At 39.7% G+C, this 18,948-nt stretch overlaps 1 protein-coding gene across 2 annotated transcripts in view; it reads right to left on the bottom strand.

Moving 5' to 3' along the window:
* Positions 1–5,020: 5,020 nt before the first annotated feature.
* Positions 5,021–18,948, bottom strand: part of LOC125457862 (mucin-2-like) — an 80,141-nt gene continuing 66,213 nt past the window's right edge. For both annotated transcript variants that reach the window (XM_059651131.1, XM_059651132.1), the window contains 7 exons: positions 17,964–18,110; positions 16,985–17,134; positions 16,002–16,151; positions 14,755–14,904; positions 13,245–13,385; positions 9,573–9,689; positions 5,021–5,291 (listed from right to left, as the gene is read on the bottom strand). In XM_059651131.1, coding sequence (XP_059507114.1) covers positions 5,266–5,291; positions 9,573–9,689; positions 13,245–13,385; positions 14,755–14,904; positions 16,002–16,151; positions 16,985–17,134; positions 17,964–18,110 — 881 coding nt within the window. In that variant the 3' untranslated portion in view covers positions 5,021–5,265. The remainder of the gene's footprint in view (positions 5,292–9,572; positions 9,690–13,244; positions 13,386–14,754; positions 14,905–16,001; positions 16,152–16,984; positions 17,135–17,963; positions 18,111–18,948) is intronic.

The following is an 18,948-nucleotide window of genomic DNA, read 5'->3' as shown; positions in this document are numbered from 1 at the left end:
GTGATAAATAGATAAATAAATAAATCAAATTATATCACTGGTCTAAGCCCTCTCAGTCATGATAGTTGGCAACTTCCCATGATGTTGGATGACCATTGTCCCCTTGCCCACCTCTATTTGAATGTTAGTTTTCATTCTTTCTAAGAACAAACCCTATTTCAAAAACCTTGTATTCATAATAGGGTAGTCTGGCACTTGTTAGATCTTTTGTTTATGCTTATGTAAGGATGGCTACTAATGTGACACTCGGAAGAGTGTTGGTTCATTAGCTGAGGGGTGGAAGTTAATTTGCAGTAGTTATTCTTTCCCGTATTTTATCTGATGTCTTGAAATTCCATGGGGTTCGGAATCAATATTGAGGACTTCCAAGCTTACTCCCTTTTGTTTCCCTACCACCTTTCTGCCACGTCTGGTATATACAGACTCATTACAATATCTTAATTTAAAATTACGGCGTAATTACATAGCTGGTAATCTCGTCTTAGCCTACCACAGGCCTCTGTGCTGCCTATTTGTGCACTCTGCCTGCCACAAAATTGCAGTCAAAAGATTATTTTTTCCAAATTTATTTCATTTTGCAAACTGCACACATTTTTTTAAAACTATTTTATTCTGAAACATCTGTGTTCAGGTCTTTTATACCCTGAAAGTGGCAACACAGGTGGATAGAGTGGTCAAGAAGGCATACACCATGCTTTCATTCATCAGACAGGGTATTGAGTACAAGAGTTGTCAGGTCATGTTACAGTTGTATAGGACTTTGGTTCAAGCACATTTGGGATACTGCGTACAGTTCTGGTCACCACATTACCAAAAGGATGTGGATGCTTTGGAGACGGTGCAGAGGAGGTTCACCAGGATGTTGCCTGGTATGGAGGGTGCTAGCTATGAAGAGAGGTTGAGTAGATTAGGATTATTTTCATTAGAAAGATGGAGGTTGATGGGGGACCTGACTGAGGTCTACAAAATCATGAAAGGTACAGATAGGATGGATAGCATGAAGCTTTTTCCCAGAGTGGGGGACTCAGTTACTAGGGGGTCACGATTTCAAGGTGAGAGGGGTAAAGTTTAAGGGAGATATGTGTGGAAAGTTCTTTACGCAGAGGGTGGTGGATGCCTGGAACGCGTTGCTAGCACTGGTGGTAGTGGCGGGTACGATAGCGTCATTTAAGATGTGTCTAGACAGATACATGAATGGGCAGAGAGCAGAGGGATACAGAGCTTTAGAAAATAGGCAACACGTTTAGGTAGAGGATCTGGATCGGCGCAGGCTTGGAGGGCCAAAGGGCCTGTTCCTGTGCTGTACTTTTCTTTATTCTTTGTTCCTTATTCTGTTACCCCATACTGCCACTCCATTACCAATGTCCCACTGCTTTGTTTTCCATGTTTGCCCGACTTCATAAGAAACATGTTGACAATCACAGATTTCAAGTGTCACATGAGAATTAACACACGGATAGTCTAAAATCATGAAGCCAGGATTTTTTTTTTATTCCACCAGCATTGGCTCATTACAAACAGGACGGGAAATTAAAGATAAAGAAGGAATTATTTACACCATGTATATAACATGACCATGTGAGTTGCATTGTGCTGAGAAGTTCTATGCTCTGTCTGCTCCCGCTTTCCCTTAACCCTTTCCCCACAAAATCATCTTTTCTTTGCAGCGAGAATTTGTTCAAATGTTGCGGCTGCCCTCCCCCACTGTCACCACCTGCTGATGGAGATCCTGGCAAACTGCTCAGCTCCCTTGCTCAGTACCCTCTGTCATGTTCACTATCTGCTTCTAGAGGTCGGGTTACAAATAGCTCTAGTACAATCATCTCCAAAAGTTCATGAACATGACAAATCCAAAGTTGCTTACATAGTATCATCTTGGTTGCCCAAAAATTGACCATTTATTTTCTTACTTAGGAATAAATAATCATACAAATGTAATATAGGTAATTTTATGATAGTGTTCAAAGATGTTATTGTGGGAATACATATTGAAATTTAAGTAAAGCACATGGAAATTGTCAATATACATCCCCAATGCAAGTGTGAGTTCAGAAAATTTAGGTCAAGAAATTGACTACAATCATTGCAATTAAATTTTATATTAATGTATGTCACAATCTCATAATTTTTTTTACAATGTATGACCTACGTATTCGGAAATATATGTTTTGGCCTTGAGCTTAAATGTTGCATTTGTTAGGAAGTGAATGTTATCTCTGAGAGCAAGTGTGAGTTGATCACAGAACTCCCTAATACCAATACTAGGGCCAGCTGCCTCCACCATTTCTCTCAACACCTCAATGTACCCATCCAAACTTCCTCTAAAGCTCTGCATGGATTTCTCTCCTACCTCCCACATACCCTCACTAAATTCTTGTCTGGAAAACATATGTGCTGCTCTTGATCCTATTCCAAAACTGCTAACCGTTCAACTTTCATGTTACAGTTGTAAAGACTTTGGTTCGGCCACATTTGGAGTACTGTGTGCAGTTCTGGTCGCCACATTACCAAAAGGATGTGGACACTTTGGAGAGGGTGTAGAGGAGGTTCACCAAGATGTTGCCTGGTATGGAGGGTGCTAGCTATGAAGAGAGGTTGAGTAGATTAGGATTATTTTCATTAGAAAGTCAGAGATTAACGGGGGACCTGATTGAGGTCTACAAAATCATGAGGGGTATAGACAGGGTGGATAGCAAGAAGCTTTTTCCCAGAGTGGGGGACTCAATTACTAGGGGTCATGTTCAAAGTGAGAGGAGGAAAGTTTAGGGGAGATATGCATGGGGAGTTCTTTACACAGAGGGTGGTGGGTGCCTGGAACGTGTTGCCAGCGGAGGTGGTAGACGCAGATTAATTCGCGTCTTTTAAGATATATCTGGACAGGTACGTGGATGGGCATGGAGCAAATGGACACAGACCCTTAGAAAATAGATGATAGGTTAGACAGAGGATCTCGATTGGCGCAGGCTTGGAGGGCCGAAGGGCCTGTTCCTGTGCTATAATTTTCTTTGTTCTTTGTTTTTTTTTCCTAATTGGCTCCATGTTTAACCGATATTGTTAACAGTTCTCTACTTGGGCCTTCTCCTAGTTCTTATTTTCTTGGTGTCCCTTGACAATATCATCCAACAGCATAATGTCAGTTTTCACACAATCATTAAAGACATTCAGTTTGAACTCACTAGCACCTCTTTTGATCACTGGTCACACTGGTTGTCCAACATCCAGAAGTGTAGGAGTAAAACTTTTCCCCAATGAATTCTTGGACACATTGAAGGCATTGCCTTTGGTCTGCATAATGACAGTTTCCTTCCCTAAAAGGCATTAGTGAACTGGATGGGTTTTTCTGACAATCGACAACAGATTCATGATCATCGTCGGACTCTTAATTTCAGATTTTTTTTGTTGAATTCAAATTCCAACATTTGCAATGGCAGAATTTGAACCCAGTTCCCCAATATATTACTTGCATGTCTAGATTATGTATGAGGATAGGGTCATACGGGGGGTCTGGATGGGATGTTCTTAGGAGAGTTGGTACAGATCCAATGGACCAAATGGCCTTGATCTGCACCGTAAGAGGTTTCATGATTAAGTCGTGGACAAAGAGTATGGAAAGGCTCAGGAATCTAACAGCAGGAAAGGGGCAGTCAGTACAAGGCTGATGGTGTGCACAAATACATGCAGTACACAAAACAAAATAAATGAGCTTGCTGTGCAGAATCCCCGTTCAGGATTCTGTTAAGATTAACACGCAAGTTTAGTTAACAGTTCAGAAGGAAATTGCAATATCTGCATTCATTTTAAAAGGGCTAGAATACAAGAGTGGAGAAGTACTTCTGAGTGTTTTAAGGCTCTGGACAGACTACATTTGGAATATTGTGAGCAGCTTTGGGCCCTGTATCCAAGGAAGGATGTATTACTTTTGAAGGAGGTCTAGAAGAGGCTTACGAGAAAGATCCCAGGGATGAGAGGCTTGTCATATTTAGAACACTTGAGACTCTAGGCCTGCACTCGATGAAATTAAGAAGGATTAGCTGAGAGAAACTTACAGAATATTGACCGGCCAAGATACTGTCGACACGACAAAGATGTTTCCACTAGTTGGAGAGACTAAGACCTGAGGGCACAGCCACAGATTGAAGGGTTTACCCTTTAGAACTGAGATGAGGAGGAATTTCTTCAGCGACAGGGTGGTTAATCTCTGGAACTCATTGCAGCAGAGAGCTGTGGGCGCCAAGTCATTGAGTCTCTTTAAGACAGAGAGATAGATTCTTGATTAATAAGAGGGATCAGGGGTCCTAGGGAGAAGGGAGGAGAATGGGAAATGTCAGCCATGATCAAACGGCAGGGCCAACTCAATGGGCCACATGGCCAATTCTGCTTCTATATTTTATGATCTTATGCCCTAATATTTCTTTATGTGGCTCAGGGTTGTATTTAGTTTTCTAGTTTCTCAGTTGTGCCTTGGAATTTTTAAAAATTTAACAATAATATATAAATGTTAATAATTATATTTACGACAGAAGTAGAGGCAAAAACACCTCCAACAAGATTACAGAAAAGGGAATTCAAATGCCCCTAAATTTAAATTTCTGTCGTTCAATCAGATTGGTTTCAAGGAAATTGAAAAAAAACATTAATAATTATATTATAGTCTACGATAGCAATTTTACATCAGGGAATAATTTGAAAATCTACCTCCAGGTCTTCCTGACTAACAGTATGAAAATTATTTGGAGTACCTTTTCAAATACTCTAGCATTACTTTTTGTTAACAATGTGCCTGCTTTAAGTTGTTTCATGTATCTAACAATGGAAATGTTAATAGATGTGGTTTAATGACGTAACAAGGTGTAGAGCTGGATGAACACAGCAGGCCAAGCAGCATCAGAGGAGCAGGAAGGCTGACATTTCGGGCCTAGGCCCTTCCTCAGAAATCTTGATCTCTGATGAAGGGTCTAGGCCCAAAATGTCAGCTTTCCTGCTCCTCTGATGCTGCTTGGCCTGCTGTGTTCATCCAGCTCTACACCTTGTTATCTCGGATTTACCAGCATCTGCAGTTCCCATTATCTCTGGTTTAATGACATTCCCACTTATGTTGCTAATCAACAATAATTTACTTAAAGCAGAGATGGTCAAGATCGTAAAGGAGACAAATGTAAAATTTAAATTGTACAGTACAACAATGAAACATTCTTGTCCCACTTGAACTCTCATGCTGTTAGTCAGCTTGCGACGTGAAGTGCATTACAGCATACATTGCAGATTTCACTGAAGTCTTCTTATTCCCTCTACTGTAAAGAAATTCAATTTAACACCATTAGTGCAACATAAATCTAATAAATAGAAATGTCATTCTATACAAGATACTTTGAAATTTCAATTGATATTGATCACCCACAAAAGACAGGATGTACAATTAGATATTAATTGTATATAATAATATGAACAGATTAGCTGGTAAAGATTATAGGAAAAGAATCCCATCAATAATAATAATTTGTTAACAAGCCTATCCACACTTTGCTGATTGGTTGGCATGATCATTTATTGGGCAGTGTCCTCTGCATTTGTAGACTGATAATTGGTTAATTTGGTATATTAAACACTATTTTAACATTTGGATACTAAGTGTATCTAGTCAGACACGCTAATCATAGAATCATACGGTACAAAAGAGGGTCTTTGAAATACCTGCACTGGTCCCATTTTCCTGCAATAAGCCCTTAACCTTAAATGTTAGAGCACTTCAGATGCTCATTCAAGTACTCTTTTAAAGGTTGTGAGGGTTGCCTGCTTTCCAGTACATTTCAGAGCTCCACCATCCTCTGGTTAAAAATGTTTTCCTCAAGTGCCCCCCAAATCCCTGTAAACAGTTTAAAATTATGACCACTCATTACTGACCCTTTGACTAAGGGGAAACAGCTGCTATGTATTCACCCTGTCCATGTCCCTTGCAATCTTTTACAACCTGAGCTTATCCAGCCTGTCTTCATAGCTGAAATGCTCTACCCAGGCAACATCCTGGTCAATCTCCTCTGTACCCATTCCAATGGAATCACATCCTTCCTATTGTGTGGTGACCAGAGCTGCATGCAGTATTCTAGCTGGGGCCTGAGCAAAGTTCCCTACAACATCCATATGACCTCACTGCTTTCATTAATTTATGCCATGACTGATAAAGCTAAGCATCCGTATACCTTAATTACCCTATTATCATGCCCTGCAACCTTCAAAGATTTGTCAACGAACACCCCACGATTCCTCCATTCCTGTGAGCTTCTTAGTGCCTTATTATTCATTGAGTACTCCCATTGATCTGCACATCCAACCAATCTATTAGTATCCTCCTGTAAGCTCATATCTGTCTCCTCACTGTCAACCACTCAGACAAAGTGTATGTTATGTTGGTGACTTCAAGGCAAGAGTTGATACAAATCACGTGGGAAGGGTCAACTGAGAAAATAAAATAAGGTGGGCAATTCTAAACAGTGAAGGTGAGCTCTGAGCATGAGTTCTTAATCACCAAGATAGTTTTACACCTTTCAAATCACAGCAATATGTCCTCCTGTTCTCAGCATTGGCATCTAATTGACTTTGTCTACTTGAGGCATAGGGATAGGCAGCATGTCCGCGTAACAATACATGTGTTGTGCTGAACTAATCACCATTTTATTGGTTCACAGATAAACATTATGATCTATCCCCAGTTGCCCAGAATGTGAAGGTCCAGTGCATTGCAACATCTCAAGGCATGAACTGACAGCCATGATGAAACCCATCTCAGAGAAACTCGAAGGTTGCTTGTGCGCAGCAAAAGTGGACACTTATTGCACTGAAGATGACTTGATGACTTCAGTTGGGTAGTTTACTTCCCGCTTTAGGGGCCTTGGGCCCGACCTCCACTTAGCATCAAACTTGGTTTGATGAAAACAATGAAGTAAACCGGGAATAACTGGTAGAGAAATATCCCCCTCTTTGTAGTTTAACCTCAATAACAGGAATCACCTTCTTACTAAAGAGGATGTCGAAACATCTGCAGGACTGTTCAATACACATTCAAACAAGTGCAGGACACTTGGTTAAGACAGAAAGCAGGCCAACATGAGTCATATGCACACCAAAAAAAAACTGAAAATGATTGTACAATGCTCTGAAATCTCTCCCACAACACCAAACTACTGGTTCACCACCAATCCTCAATGTTGATGGTTAATACTGTTCACAGAAAAAGCCCAAATTTAAGAAATATATGCAGGTGACTTTATCCACCTCTTCCATCAGCCTTCATGCATCAATAAAGAAACAATCAATTGGCTACTACAGGTGTCATCAACTGCTTTCTTGATAGATCTTCTGCTCTGATGGAAATGATTGTAGTGTAAGACTATAAATATGCTTCCATTGTCTGCCTGTACAAGCAGAATGGATCTTGATGCAACAATAGCAGTAAACCACTTCTCTCCATTTCTGGAAAAATCTGCTCTGGAATCTTCTGAACTATCTTGACCAGGATCAGCTATCAAAATCAGTGTAGTTTCAAAAAAGGTGAAGGAAATACTGAGATAATAAGGTGTAGAGCTGGATGAACACAGCAGGCCAAGCAACATCAGAGGAGCAGGAAAGCTGACATTTCGGGTTGAGACCCTTCAGAAATTTCTGAAGAAGTGTCTCGACCCAAAACACCAGCTTTCCTGCTCCTCTGATGCTGCTTGGCCTGCTGTGTTCATTCAGCTCTACACCTTGTTATCTCAGATTCTCCAGCAGTGGCAGTTCCTGCTATCTCTGTAAGGAAATACTGATATGTTTATAGATGGACAGCTTCAGGAGAAATACCAAGAAATGTCAAGAGCAGAACATGGACCTGTTCACTAGGTTTATTGACATGAGAAAGGTCTTTGATACAGAGAGCCACTGTTACCTTGTGAAATCTGGCTGTGCACTGGTTGCAATCAGCAGTTAGGATTGAAGCAGGATTGAACTGGAAAGGTATCCCACTTACTCATCCCAGTGAAGGCATGAAGGTGATCCTGATGGAATTTGTAGGTCGGCAAATGCCTTGCATTTAGTTTAAGCGTAATGAATTATACTGAATTTAAATTAGATAACTTTTGACACGTCTGCCAGTAAGTGCTGCTGGCCAGCATGGGAGGGAAAGATGAGGTGATGGAATTGGTTAAGTACAAGTACATTAATTTGACCACAGACTCAGTGACAAGGTGGAATTAACATGGGCAGGAATGGAATGGGGAGGGGGTACCGTAAGGGTAACGACAAAGATGGCATTGCATAGGTGGGAATCACACAAGTGAGAATGGCATGGCGAGAAGATTGGCAGGAAAGAAGGAATGAGATGTGATGGGAATGGCATGAGAGGAGGATGAAATCACATGTGATTTGGAAGGGGTGGAGGGCATGACAGAATTTGTTAATTACACTAATTTCACCTCAGGGTTTTGCAGTCTTCTGCTAGTATCAAAATAATATATCAAACTGTCCAATGCAGAGACATTCTTTCATAATGAAGATGCCAATGTTTTTCAGGTTAGGTCATAGGGCTTGATGCTGTCGATGGTAATACACCTCCAGCTGAAAAATCTGGGCAGTGCCCTCCTTTTTTTAGCCAGATTGCCATGAACTGATTTAATAGCCATCAGTCTGTCAATAAACTTGCAGCAAATCACCCATCCTCATCTGGAGGAAGTTTACCTCCAAGAACAGAGTACAAGTCAAGTGGCTAGCAGTCCTCTAGTCCCAGTAGTGCAACTAAGCACAGTGGTCACTGCTAGTAGTGCATGCAAACCCAAGGCCAAAGAGCCATGGAACTGGATACTGGGGAATTTACTAGGATCACTCCAGTCGGTTCCAGCAAATGGAGTGGGAAGCCAGTTTTACTCAAGAAGGGTGTGGGAAATATGTATTGAGATATCACCTTGAGGGCCTCAGTTTATGTGCAAAAGCAGTTGGCACCTCCACTTCCTGGGTCAACAAAAGGCTGCTGGGTGCTATATAGCTTGGGCACATGCTTTCAGTGGTAAAATACCAGTCTTGAGACAGAAAGTCCATAACAGACTATTAATTGACTAATTTTGAGAACCTCGATTGGCGCAATGATGGGCAGGCTGCCCAGCCCCTCTCCCACCAATGGTGGGGAAGGGGTAAGTGTTGATATCCATGGCTGTAAGCTTACCCAGTGCTATCCATTCCCCCTGATACACATGCAGCATATGTTTATTGAAATCCTTCTGTGCTTTTCTATGCTTCTATGATAATTGCTTTCATTATACATAAAGTAAAAAAAAACTTAAAAATTACTCTTCTCTGGAATTAAAATACGTTGTCCTTCAATATTCCAGTTAATCACAGTCATTCCCAGGAAATTAGTCAGAAAGCCATTTCCAAAATAAGGTGAGGTAAAATATATCTTCATAAGACACTCTGTCATTCAGTGATAGAGGAGTTTGTTAAGAGTACAGAAATACACATTTCATGGATAGATGCTGCTTGGCCTGCTGTGTTCATCCAGCCTCACATTTTATTATCTACACATTTCATGGGCACTTTTCACAACATACCTATTAGTTTCTGGGCGAACAATTGAAGATTTTGAAGAACTTCCTCTCTTATTAGTTGATCAGCCAAATTCACATCCTCACTTGAGACAGTAAACCTTAGGATTACTTTGCGTTGTGCTGCAAATGATGTGGAAAAGTGATTAATGATTGAGGCAAACTGTTGTCAGGATTTTTCTCAAGTATTTCAGTTCCCTGAGGTAGACATGAGATGAAATGGTACAACGTTATACAAAATCTTCTGGTATACATTGGTTCTTTAAAAGGTGAATGTAAGCCCGGTTATCATTGTGTAAATGATCGCAAAAAATAAAAACAAAATAGAATCCTGTAATGAAAACAGAAAATGGACATGAAGTGCTAAATGAGCTGCTTCTGTGGTTGCTATTACTCTGGCCTCGATTTTCATCAGGATGGAGAGCGTCTTTATCAAGACAACAACGCTGCAATTTGCCAGGAAGCACAAGCTCCTTCCATGAACATGCCCTCTCTCATTTGGACAGGGGTGAGATTGGGGCTGATCCATGGTTCATGTGCTCACAGCTTCCAGAAGCATCTGGCCATTTAAATTCCTAACCACCTTGAAAGAAGTGTGCCATTGAAATTCCTGAAATCTGGAACCCAGAGTGGAGAGATTTGAACAGGTAAGGGCAGGTCTATTCGCAGTGCATTGCTTTTAGATAGCCAGGGTGTCTGTTGGCCACTGAAGTACCTCTATGGATACGGAGCTTGGAGCTTGAACACTTTGGACCTTGGAGCGAAGGATCCTTTTGAATTCAGTATTCTTTGGGAGTGAGTGTCACAGCTCATAGGCAAGGGTGACTGGAGGGGTAGGTTCCCCTTTAGGATAGTTAACTATGTGCAAGATTGTGTAAATGTTTGTGTAAACACCTTGGAAATGTCCAACTTGTCAAGACCTGTTTCCTGACAAGTTTCCGTAAATTTCAAAATGTTGTTTCCAGAGCATTTAAGAGGCTGGAGATTCCGTGGTGAATAACTCACCTCCTGAAATACCGAAACCTGCCCACAATCTACAAGGCAAAAGTAGCACTGTGATTTAATACGCTTCACGAAACTGGATGAAGTGTTGCTCCAACACTCAGGAAATATAACTCCATCCTGGACACGCAGTCTACTTGATTAGCACCACAAGTATTCATTTCCACCACCACTGATGCAGTGAGTACCATCTACAAGATACACTGCAACAACTCATCTAGGTTCCATGGATAGAAGCATCCAAACCTGCAATCTCTATCATCTAGAAGGATAAGGGCAACAGATATATGGAAAAATCACCATCTGCAAATTCCTCTCCAAGCTATACACCATCTTACATTGAAATATATCACCAGTCCTTTACAATCAGTGGGTCAAAGTCCAAGAATATTCTCCCAAAAACACTATAAGTATATCTAAAGCGTATGCACTGTAATGGTTCAAGAAAACAGTTTACCACCACCTTCTCAAGGGCAATAGGAATGAGCAAATGTGGAGAATGGCTTTGTGATTGCAATGCCATTGTTGCCTGTTACGGGCTAACACTTGTCCAAGCTTACAGTAGCCTTTCAAACATGGCAAAGGTCAAAGTGATGCCAATGCATACCAACTGAGTGGTGAGTTGTTCTTGGAATGACACACAGTAAGGTGAGGCTGGAATGGATGCTACGGGTACCATGAGGTAGGGGAGGCAGTAATGATGTAAGTTTATTAGATATAGCAATAAGACCCACTTGGCGTCACACAAGATAGGCTCCAAAAAAACTGGACATAACTGGAACTTAGCCAAAAATGTACAATTCAACCCATGGTGTCAGTTCTGTGAAAGTGATTCTTTTAAAAAGATCAGAAGCTCACTTTTAAGCAGTGATTCAAACACTATTGTCAAGAAAGCATGTGACTTAAGTCAAGTGACCCTATTAGTTAATTGGGCACTTAATTGCTGAATGTTTACAAAGTGGAACTTTTACAATTACAGGAAGACGAATAGTCAGAGGGCAGGTTCGGGTCTCAGTTCAAAAGAAAATTTTCATGTGAACAGATGGACAATTTAGTTTGTGAAGTCTTTAGATGGGAAAGGACTCTTAGTTTTTTTTATAACAGTCCATTGAAAGGGGTTAAAATGAGCTTGGATTCCTCTTAATATTCAATGAAAAGAATCAATGAATTCATCTGTATTTCATGTGTCTCTGAGATTTAGAAATGGTAAGAATCACATCTGATGAAGGTGCAAAATAACTGAAAAGAAATGCTTGCTACCTTGTTAGTTTGGAAGGAAATTGAACAGTTAAGATGGGAATGATACTTCACTGGAATTGAATTAAATGATGGGCAGAATCCTATAGGGGCCTGAACATCGTGAACTAGGGTAGGATGTGAGGCAGTATCGGGTAATAAATACGGCAAGATCCATTTCAATGTGGATATCATCTCACTCCATGTTTTAGATTTTTCACAAGTGGTATGGTGAGATTCTAGCCACACCGTGGTAGGATGCCAATTCATGCTGTCTCAGTAATGCCACAACTTTCCTGATTAATATTCAGACTCCCATCTTACTGAGTTTACCAAACAATCTAGACATTGTGAAAGGTCAATAGTGAAACCAGAGTGTGTATCTGGGAACTTCAATTTGTGTCTTGTTCCAAATGACCTCCATGTTGGACACTGGACAATAGCATTTTAGGGTTTGAACCATGGTCTCCAGTCAAACATACTGGTCCTCCAATATGCAAACAGAATCAGCCACCCTACCACAATTGTCTTAGCACTAGTACTGTGCACTGGTGATGCACTCTGGAAGCACGTCCTTGCATTGTAGTCTTTACCAGACATTAGCATTGAAAAGGCTGCAGCTGGGACTCCTTGTGAACAGCGATAGGCACCCAGCTCATGGATTGGATGAGGCTGTATCTCAGGATGCTCATTTGCTCTCTTAGCACTTGCCCACTTGATATATATCTGGATAATCACAACATCCCTCCCTTCTCTTTTTGTGCCGTATATTGAACCATTCCAAGGAGATGCTAATCTATTGTTTAGTTTTCTGAGTAAATATAACCTTCAATCTTTTTTAAGAATTCTAAGCATTGGAGATGTAATGTAATGGCTATAGCACATATAGAACATAGAACATAGAACATAACAGCACAGCACAGGCCCTTTGGCCCTCAATGTTGTGCCGACCTGTCATACCGATCTCAAGCCCATCTAACCTACACTATTCCATGTACGTCCATATGCTTATCCAATGACGACTTAAATGTACCTAAAGTTGGCGAATCTACCACCATTGCAGGCAAAGCGTTCCATTCCCTTACTACTCTCTGAGTAAAGAAACCACCTCTGACATCTGTCCTATATCTTTCATCCTCAATTTAAAGCTATGCCCCCTCGTTTTATCGTGTGATTTCATGAAAACAGAAGTCAAAAATTTAGTACGTGCTTTTACAATCAGGACTGTTTTGAAGAATAATGTTCTTCAGTGTTGTTTTTCCAGCTTTGATTCTGAGGCAATTAAGCAGAATCCATTTTGAATTCAGTGATAATACTGGCACAAGTTGAATGAATTTAAATACTATCAGGTTAATATAGCTACGATGGAAAAGGTCCAAAGCACATTAATAACTATTGATATAGAACTGATTACTGTTGTTGAGTTTAATGTGCTCTCACTTGCTATTGGCTGAGGGGAACTCTGTATCCTTTGTTCTGGTGTACTTGGTGCCATTGTGGATGTAGAGTTGGATATTGTACTCAATGATTGTGCAGGTGAAGAACTTGCTTCAACAGGAGTAGTCAAAGTACTTGAGGTATCTGGGAAGAAAGAAGAAAAATTAACATTAAGTTTCTTTAAAAGATCAAATGTTAACCCATAATCATACTTCATGAAGAGCAAAGTATTAATTTCTTTGAAAAAAAATTTGGTATTTCCAATCAGGATGCCTTTGGGGCAGATGTATTATTTTACTGGCAGCAATTATGAGCCAAGAAGATGATCTGCTTTTAATTCAATCACAAAATCTAACATGAAATCAATTATTTTTGAGACAATCAGTAGGAAATAGTTGTTAAAGAATGCTTTCTAATTTCTGTTGTTGTCAAATTGTTCACTGCGCATGAATTTGTTCCCATGGCCTCACTTGTTAATATCGGCATTGAAATATGTTGGTTCTGATGTACTTGTTGGTTCAGTTGTAGATGTAGAGACTGGTAATGTAATTGTTGATTGTATTGATGTTGACAGTGTTTCAGCAATACTTGTAGAAATGCTTGATGCACTTGTGTTCGCCAGATAAAACTTTAGTCTTGAATTACAACATCTGCTGAATCTTAATTATTCCTTTCAATTCCATAATGTTAACGTGAGGGTCAACTAACACCAAAAAATAGTAGAGATAACAAGGTGTAGAGCTGGATGAACACAGCAGGTCAAGCAGCATCAGAGGAACAGGAAAGCTGATGTTTTCTGAAAAAATGAGAAAAAAATTTTTCTGGAGAAGGATCTAAGCCCGAAATGTCAGCCTTCCTGATCCTCTGATGGCCTACTGTGTTCATCCAGCTCTGCACCTTGTTATCTCTTATACTGAACTGTTCCTGGATAGTGAAGAACAGTTCTTCAGTTGTTTTTGAGCTTTTACCAGATTGTTTCATGAGCAGTAATGTGTATTTACTCTTAAATTTAGCCTTTGGTCATACAAAGGATGTCATTCATTTGAGATATACTGTACCTATTATGCAAGAAAATATTCTTGTATTGAGCGTGAGTCTGACATGTGTGAAATACGTTGTGTGGGCATCCTTTTCAACTTTGAATCAGTAATCTACCAAACAAAGTTAAAGGGAATGTGGATTGAAGAAATGAATCTATTCAAGGCATTAAAATGGAACTAGTAAATGAGACTGCATGTACTTACAAAAGTAAGGGTATTGACATATTTATCAATATTATATCAATTTAGAGTCAGGACTAGTTTGAAGTATGACATTCTCCAATGATGGTTTTCTGGCTCTGATTTTGAGACAACGAAATGTAATCTGTTTTACGTTCAATGATAATTTTGCAGGACTTGTATTATATTGCATGTCATCACATTAAAATAGCTGCTGCAGAAAAATGTATGACACTTATTATTTCCCATTGTTACAGAAGTGAAAAGTGTTGTGCAGTTTGGTGTGAACTCACTTGTTGATGTCTGAGTGGAAGTCTCCGTACTTGTTGTTTCTGATGTGGTTGTTACTGCAGCTGTGGATGTAGTGATTGGTATTGTAGTGGTTGATTGTACCGGTGTTGAAGATGATTCCGTAGGAGTAGTTGTAGAAGCACTTGATATAGCTGTGCAATAAAAGCCAAAATTTAATCTTGAATTTCAACAGGAACTGAATCTTATCTGCCCAATGAAATAACATTGCATCAGTACAGTGTGGAAGTGGGCTATTCAGCCTATCAAGTCCTCACTGACCCTCTGAATAGCATCTCACCCAGACCCATACCCTATCCCTGTAACATTGCATTTCCCATAGGTAATCCACCAAGCCTGCACATCTTTGGACACCATAGTTTCATCAATCCATCTAAACTGCGCACCTTTGGACTGTGGGAGACAACCCATGCAAACACAGGGAGAATATGCAAACTCCACACAGTCAGTTGCCTGAGGTTGGAATCAAACCTAGGTCCCTGACACTGTGAGGCAGCAGTGCTAACCATTGAGCCACTGTGCTGCCCATGAGCAGAATTTATTATTTATTACAGTCAGTCCATGAAAGTGTAAGTGTATTCATAGCAGGTACATTCAAATAATCAGTATGTTAAAGGTTTCATGAAAAACAAAATATTGTATCCATTTAACAGGAAATACGTTCTGTTCCCAGGAGGTGCTAATTACCATTTTAGTTCTCTCTGAGTTTTTTCCCCACATACTTCATGTGCAACATCAGTATGCACTAATTCTTAAATGCAGCCCACCTTTACATCATATACTTGAGATAAAATGCATCTATTCTGTATTACAGCTATTCTTTTGGTGGGAGTGAGCCTAACTTTGGTCTACTATGTTGCTTGGCCATGTTCTCAACTTTGAATAACTAATTTACAAAACCATCTCAGCTCGAACATGGATTGATGACAGTGAATCTATTCAGGGCATTAAAAATGGAACCAATTGATGTGACTACATGATTTCGTGTACTGCAAAAGATAAAAGTTTTGACACTCACTTCAAGAAAGTGTCATAACTTATAATAAAATCTCCCAGTGATGATTCTGATACAACAAGCTTATAACGGTTAAATTCAATGTTGATTTTTGTATGATTTCAAATATTTTACAAACCATCAGAATAGAATTACTGCAACACGGAAAAGTACAATCCCTTTTAGTTCCTGTTGTTACAAAACTGAGTACAGTTGTGCAGTTTGGTGAGGACTCACTTGTTGATGTCTGGGTGGAAGTCTCCGTACTTGTTGTTTCTGATGTGGATGTTACTGCAGCTGTGGATGTAGTGATTGGTATTGTAGTGGTTGATTGTACCGGTGTTGAAGATGATTCCGTAGAAGCTGTTGTAGAAACAGTTGAAGCAGCTATGAAATCGAAATCAAGATTAATCCTGACATTCATCATGAAATGCATTTTAACTGGCCCGTTCACTATCATCACTTAAAATTCTGAATGCAAAATATCATGTGTTACACTATGTCAGTGAAAGAGTGAGTGCATTCGTAGTGGTGACAAACAACGAGATAGTATGTCCAAGATTTCACTAAATAGAAAATATTGTGTCAATGCTGCAGTTCCTTTGGTCTTTTGCCTCCGAGGTGTGAACCACCATTTCAACTGACTGGGTGTTTGTATCTGCCTCACTTCATGTACTGCCTTATTGTTCGCTAACTGTGAAATTTATCCCAGCTTCTCAGAAATTACAGTCCTGTGTTTCAGAGCAAATGCATTTATCGCATCAAACTGCTACTCTGTTCATTGGGATTGAGCGTAACTTTGATAAAACATGTTGCCTGACCAGCGATGTCCACTTTGAATAAAAAATTCACAAAACAAAGTTTGCCAGAAGTAGGATTGATGAAAGCGAATCTATTCAAGGCATTAATGTTCGCAACGGTTGATTTGACCATACTTTTGTATGAACTGGGTCTGACAATTATTTCAAAGCGTCATTCAAGAAAATGTCATGAATATTGATAAAATTGCTTTGAAGAAATGAAATGATCAGTTCTGCTTTTCAATGTGTGAATCGGAGGCAACAAGTCATTTAAAATAACTCACCTGATAATGTTTTTTAAAAATGGAATTATTTCCGAAAAGATTGGAATAGAATCGGTGCAAGACAGAAAAGTCCAGTCGGTGTTAGTTCCTGTTTTTGCAGATCTGAAAACAGCTTTTCTGATGGAAATATACTCACTTGTTGTTGGCTGAGTGGAAGTCTCCGTACTTGTTGGACCTGATGGAGTTGTTGTTTCAGTTGTCGATCGAGGGATAGACAATGTAGTTGTCGAATGCACAGGCATTGAAGTTGATTCCGTTGGAGTCATTGCAGAAAGAGTTGAATTCGCTGTGAAATAGAATCTAAATTAATCTGGACATTCAACTTGAACTTAATCATCTCTGCAACGTGCAGTGCCATCCGATTAAATGCTGACCAAAATATATCATGTATAACAATCTTTTCGTGAAAGAAGAGTGCATTCATACAGCTGCATTCAGACAGTTAGTCCGTGAACGATTTTACTGAACAGTGTAAATGGTGTCAAACTCGCGTGTTATTTGGTCCTGCTCCAATGAGGTTCTACCACTGCTTCAATTCACTGCGAATTTCTTTCTTTCGAACTTGTTATACTCCCCTAATGTTCAATAATTCATAAATTTAGCACAACTTTGCAGAATTTACTGTCCTGTATTTCAGCTGAAACGCACTTATTTTGTCATGAAGTTACTCTGTTGATTGGAATTGAGCATAAATTTGGTCTCGCATATCTCATCACCACCAATGTCGACACTGAATCACAAAATAACATTACCAACTGCGACCGAACATGGATTGATGACGTTTAATTTATCGAAAGGAATTAAAGTTTGGAGCAGTTGATGAACCTATGCTATTGCGCGACCTGAATGTGAGAAGACTTCAAATAAATGCTTCAGCAATACCTCATGAGTTAATAACATCTCGTTTATGAAATGAGAGTGCCCAGTGTTGTTTTCCAGTTGTTATTCTGAATCAACAAGTCGTGTTAAGCTTCGTTAGAAAGACAACATTTTTAGATTTGGAAATATATTGCAATGCATTAGAATACAATACCCCCAGACGTGACAATTCGAATACTTAGTATTTCATGTTGTTATTGAAGTGAAAAGTGTTGTGCAGTTCGGTGAGGACTCACTTGTTGATGTCTGAGTGGAAGTCTCCGTAATTGTTGTTTCTGATGTGGATGTTACTGCAGTTGTGGATGTAGTGATTGGTATTGTAGTGGTTGATTGTACCTGTGTTGAAGATGATTCCACAGAGAGAGTCGAAGTATTTGAGCTACCTGTAAGAAGCAATATCAATGTAAAGATTTTAAAAAGAATAGCAGCTTAACTGTGATCATCTTCCATTAAAGCAAGATTTTAGTTCCTTTAGATAGAAGGTTGCCAGTTTCAATCAGTATGCCTTTTGTATTTGGACGTGATGTCATGCTATTTTACTTGTTGTGACTATGAGCCAACAATGTCTAATTTGATTTTAATTCAGGCATAAAATCAGGAATTAATTGGATTATCGATGACCCCATCAACTGGAAATTGCTGCTATAGAAAAGGACTGACGCTTTCAATTCTTGTTTGTCATATTGTTTAAATGTGAAATGTTTAAATCTGAGAAGTATTGTTTTTATTACAATTGGGACACCAAAGGATTTGCTAACAACAAATCCTAAAGTCTATCTAGCAGGTTATTTTGAATTGTGCCTCAGTTGTGGTAACCGATTGTACAGTTGTCTGAGTTTTCACCAGAATGTTTCAGCACCAGTAATGTCAATATCAATTTCAATATCCTTTTATTTTCATGGAGTACAATGAAAAGCGTTTACAATGTCTTCCTACTTAAGGAAACATCTTAGGTACAAGTACCTAGGTACAATTCTTGGATACAGCGGAGGAATAGAAGTAGTTGCTCAATTGTAGAGTTGGAAATAAGTTAAAACTAGGAAAACAATAAGGGGTTAACATGACAGTGTTCTAAGGTAAGGATTGTCCCCTTAAACGTGTCTCCATCCAGGACTCACCGCCTACAAGCTGCTCCAAGGCTTTCTCCCCGCGCTGCTCCTGGGTTCACTGAGGGTTCCAGACCACAAGGCCACGCCACCCATGCTGGTTCTGTTGCGGGAC

The sequence above is a fragment of the Stegostoma tigrinum genome, chromosome 14, assembly GCF_030684315.1.
Source record: "Stegostoma tigrinum isolate sSteTig4 chromosome 14, sSteTig4.hap1, whole genome shotgun sequence".
Lineage (NCBI taxonomy): Eukaryota > Metazoa > Chordata > Chondrichthyes > Orectolobiformes > Stegostomatidae > Stegostoma > Stegostoma tigrinum.
Note: the sequence above shows the minus strand (reverse complement) of the source record. Positions and strands in the feature narration are given on the sequence as shown.